General features: G+C 52.5%; 1 protein-coding gene across 1 annotated transcript; it reads left to right on the top strand.

Moving 5' to 3' along the window:
* Window positions 1–791: 791 nt before the first annotated feature.
* LOC108571898 (toll-like receptor 6) lies at window positions 792–4,354 on the top strand (the record flags this gene model as incomplete). Its single annotated transcript, XM_017934056.1, is given in 2 exon segments — window positions 792–1,842; window positions 1,845–4,354. Coding segments are annotated over 2 exon segments (3,561 nt in total), but the record flags the coding sequence as incomplete, so codon positions are not given.
* Between the last annotated feature and the right edge of the window lie 466 nt (window positions 4,355–4,820).

Below are 4,820 nucleotides of genomic sequence, written 5' to 3'. Positions count from 1 at the left end.
GGGCAGACGGTAATGGGATTTCTGTGAGCAAGGATCTCAGTCACGAAACAGTGTCGAGTTAACTAGTTAACGGTAATGGGACATTCGGTGGTAAAGGTTACGGAACCCCCGGCGTTTTGGCGGAACGCGATCGCAGTGTCGTTGAATTCGTTTCGTGCAGAAGCATGAGCAGCGTCGCGGGGAACGACGTTGATTCAACGGTGAGTTAGCACCGTGAACAATTACCATTTCGAAATAAAGAGGCGAACCCTCCAAGAGTCGACGCGTACTTAATTAACACGGAGATTGATACTGTCGCGGGTACACATCGTGCACCACGGATTCTCGAGTGTCTCGGAACGTTTACCGAACGGCTATGAAGGGTACTCTCGCGTGCACGCGCTGGATTGAAAACGATTCGCCGAGTGAAGTGTGATTCTTTAAGTGTAAACTACTCTCGGAAGCACCGAGTGAAACGCGATAACATCCTCGTGCCCTCTACTGCGCTGCTACACAGGTTTCTCGGAAACCCTCGTTCCCGGGAATTCTCCCCCCGTATTAACTAACCTGAAAATATCATCGACACACGTAGTTTCGTAAATCCTAGCTCGTTCGTACAGTGAATTTTCGTATCGATTGCCTGTGCCAGGCACACATGCCAGTCACTCGGAGTAAATATTGGAGGGCGTACACAAGTGACGACAACGTGCGTTAATAACGGAACGAGGAGGAGGAGGAGGCGGTTGTATCCGGCGTGTGATGAGTAGACGACAGAGAAGCGGAAACAAGGGAAGGCAACGAGTACGCTAAAGATGCGTGGGCTCGTCGGTCTCGAACTGAGATCATCGTTGTCGTTTTCGTCGTTGTTCGCCTGTTATTACTATTTCCTTCTACCTGTGTACCACGTGCTCGCGGTGACCAGTGAACTGCCACCGCGGCTCGATTTACCGGAGCATTGTTCATGGGACTCGCGTCAAGATGGCACTGTCACGTGTGTCCATCGTTACAACGTTAAAGACACCCTCAGAACGAACTTTTCTCAGTCGACCAGCGAATACGTGACCTCGATGAACGTCGTCTGCGAGGACACCGAGTTGATCGAGAACGGTGTCCTGAACGTAGACGGTTTCGTTCAGTTGTGGAGATTGCGATCGTTGAGGTTGACCGGATGTAAACTCGTCCATTGGCCGGCGAAAGTTCTCAGCGGTCTGCGAGATCTGCGCAATCTGACGATCAGAAGCTTGAACGGGCGCAAGGGCAAGTACAGCCTCGAGTTGGACAGCGGAGCGTTCGATTCTGTCCCGCAGATCGAGAAGATTGATTTATCATGGAACAACATCTGGCAGATACCGGAACACTTGTTCTGCCCGTTGTCGAATCTCCTCACGTTGAACGTCTCTTGGAACATGCTGAAGGATATCTCGGAACTAGGTTTCCGAGACATCGCGGAGAAACATCCTCGAGCTCGTCAGCAACAAGAATCCACACCGTCGTCGTTCTCCTGCTCCCTGGACGTGCAATCTTTGGACCTGTCGAATAATCAAATTTCCGTGCTGCCTGCATACGGATTCTCCTCGCTGAAGAGACTTCGCGTCCTCAACTTATCGAGCAACGCGATCTCCATGGTGGCAGACGAGGCGTTACACGGCCTTAGGTCCCTCGAGACGTTCGACCTGTCCGGGAACAGGATCGTCGCGTTGCCGACGGAGATGTTCCGTGACGCTGCCAAGTCGTTGAAGGAGTTACGGTTGCAGAACAATTCCATCAGCGTGCTGTCGCCTGGACTCGTAGCGGATATGAATCAGCTGGTCGCTTTGGACCTGTCGAGGAACGCTTTGACCAGTTCGTGGTTGAACTCGGCCACCTTCATAATCGTATCAGCCAATTAGATCCGGCCTTGTTCAAAGATCTCTACACCCTTCAGATACTGAATCTGCAGTACAACGAGATCGAGACGATTCCGGCCGACACGTTCGCGCCAATGAGCAACCTGCACACTCTGGACCTAGCTTACAACAGATTGACTTATCTGGACGCGTACTCTTTGAACGGATTGTTCGCGCTTTCTCTGCTGTCGCTCGATTCTAATCAGCTCGAGGGCATCCATCCGGACGCCTTTCGAAACTGCTCGAGCATGCAGGACTTGAATCTGTCCGGGAACAGTTTGGACGGTATTCCGGTCGCTCTGAAAGATATGAGGATGCTTCGCACGTTGGACTTGGGCGAGAACCAGATTAGAAGCTTGAACAGGCCTGGTTTTCGCGGGATGTCCAACTTGTACGGGTTACGTATGATCGGCAACGAGATCACCAATGTAACCATGGAAGATTTCGCCGAATTACCAGCTCTGCAGATACTGAACATCGCTAGGAATAAGATCGAGATCGTGGAGGACGGTGTGTTTTCAGCGAATCCGGCGTTACAGGCGATCCGTTTGGACTCGAATTTGTTGCAGGACATGTCCGGTACGTTCGCCAGCGCTCCCGGACTCCTCTGGCTAAACATGTCCGACAACATGATCGCGCAGTTCGATTACAGTTACCTGCCGGAGAAATTGCAGTGGATGGATCTGCATAAAAATCTTATTATGGATCTCGGCGTCGCGCCACAGGGCATGAGATTACAGACGCTCGACGTGTCGTTCAACCGGCTAACGAGGATACACTCGAGGTCGATCCCAGACTCGATCGAGCTTCTGTTCGTCAACGATAATCTGATACAGACGGTCGAGCCGCAGACGTTCTTCGACAAGAAGAATCTGACCAGGGTGGACCTTTACGCGAATCAGATCGTCAAGATGAACCTCTCCGCGTTCCAACTGACCGAGGTGCCTGGTTATCGACAACTGCCCGAGTTCTACATAGGTGGTAACCCTTTCATATGCGACTGCACCACGGAATGGTTGCAGAGAATCAATTCTTTGTCGCTGAGGCAACATCCAAGGGTGATGGACTTGGAGTCTGTCTACTGCAGGCTTCCGTACGATCGCCACAAGTCTTTCATCCCGTTGCTGGAGGCGAAACCGTCTCAGTTTCTCTGCACGTACAAGGCGCACTGTTTCGCTCTTTGTCATTGCTGCGACTTCGACGCGTGCGACTGCGAGATGACCTGCCCGACGAACTGCACTTGCTATCACGACCAATCCTGGTCGGCGAACGTGGTCGACTGCTCCAACTCTGGCTACAAAACCCTACCTGGTCGATTACCGATGGACGCGACCGAGGTTTACCTGGACGGGAACAATTTCGGCGAATTGAACTCGCATTCGTTCATCGGCCGGAAGAACCTGCAGATCCTGTACGCGAACGATAGCAACATCATCGCCATTAGGAACCACACTTTCAGCGGGCTGAAACGGTTGCTGGTCCTTCATCTGGAGAACAACAAGATAAGCGTGCTGAACGGCGTGGAACTGATGCCGTTGGAGAACCTGAAGGAGCTCTACCTACAGAACAATCTACTCGCGTACATCGATAACGGCACGTTTCTTCCGCTACGTCAGCTGGAAGTGTTGCGGCTGGAGAACAATCGGCTAGGAACTTTCGCCGTTTGGCAGCTTGGCCAGAATCCTTATCTCGTTGACATTGGCTTATCGAGCAACCCGTGGAGCTGCGAATGCTCCTACCTCGACCGGGTGCGTGAATGGATGTCGAGGAACAGGGCGAAGATCAGCGACTGGAGGAGCGTCACCTGTTCGCTTGGCGTGCCTATAACTCTTCCGGCGAACGGATCGGTCATAAATTGCGCCGCATTAACGGGCACGACCTCTGTAATCGAGACTCGACCGCTCGAGGCTTATTTGCCGCTACTGCTTGCCACCGCTGTCCTCATTTTTGCCATGGTAGCGCTCGTGTGCGGCGCATTCAGGCACCGACGTACGCTCAGGACATGGGCAGCTAGTAGATGTGGCCTGAGAGCGTGTTACAAGACGGCAGCGTTCGAGGAACAAGAGAAACCATTCGACGCTTACATCTCTTACTCAGCTGTCGACGAGGCTTTTGTTTCTACCATTCTGGTCCCAGGTTTGGAGACCTCTTACCGACTGTGCTTGCATTATCGTGACCTGGGTGCCGGTAGCAACGTCGCCGACGCCGTTGCGGAAGCAGCGGATTCCTCCAGGCGTACCATCCTGGTATTGTCGAAGAACTTTCTGCACGGAGAGTGGGCCAGGTTCGAGTTTAAAGCGGCCCTGAGGGACGCTCTGAAAGGGAAGGGCCGGTCGGTGATCCTGCTGCTGGTAGGCGGTGTGTGTCCACGAGATCTCGACGCCGATCTCAAAAAGAGAATCTCGTCGCACACCGTGCTGGTGTGGGGGGACAAGTTGTTTTGGCAGACCCCTGCCATTGCCGCCGCCGCCGCCGCCCCCGGTGCAGCATCAATGGACGTAGAACTGCCATTATTTAGGTAAGATCTTCCCTCTTTTCTCGCTGTTCCTCGGTTCGATATTCGCGTAGAGGTCGGTCAGTCGGTATTATAATAATCCAAGTGAAATCGCATTAACCCTTTCGATTGGAAGTCACTTTTTCGGCCTTAAATACCGAAGGGTTAAAGCTGAACCAAAACCTACTCCCTTTCTCTTTATGTTAAAGATAAACGCTTTTACCCTTTCCTCCTCGTGGTAGAACACCATTTACCTCGACCACATCTACCCACGGGCAAAGTATGCCGATTTCATTTCCAGTTCACTTCTACTCTAAGCCACTCCGCGTCTCAAGAAGGATCTCGCTGTTCTCGAGCTTAGTCGCTCGGATTTTTATTATACCGAATCGCTTGTTCCGTTTGGCCCGTTAAGCCTCAGGAATACCCCCCCACCGTCGAGCTCGTCCGCGGTTCGATCGGAT

This window comes from Habropoda laboriosa, unplaced genomic scaffold (genome assembly GCF_001263275.1).
Source record: "Habropoda laboriosa isolate 0110345459 unplaced genomic scaffold, ASM126327v1 scaffold67, whole genome shotgun sequence".
NCBI classification, from domain to species: Eukaryota; Metazoa; Arthropoda; class Insecta; order Hymenoptera; family Apidae; genus Habropoda; species Habropoda laboriosa.
Note: the sequence above shows the minus strand (reverse complement) of the source record. Positions and strands in the feature narration are given on the sequence as shown.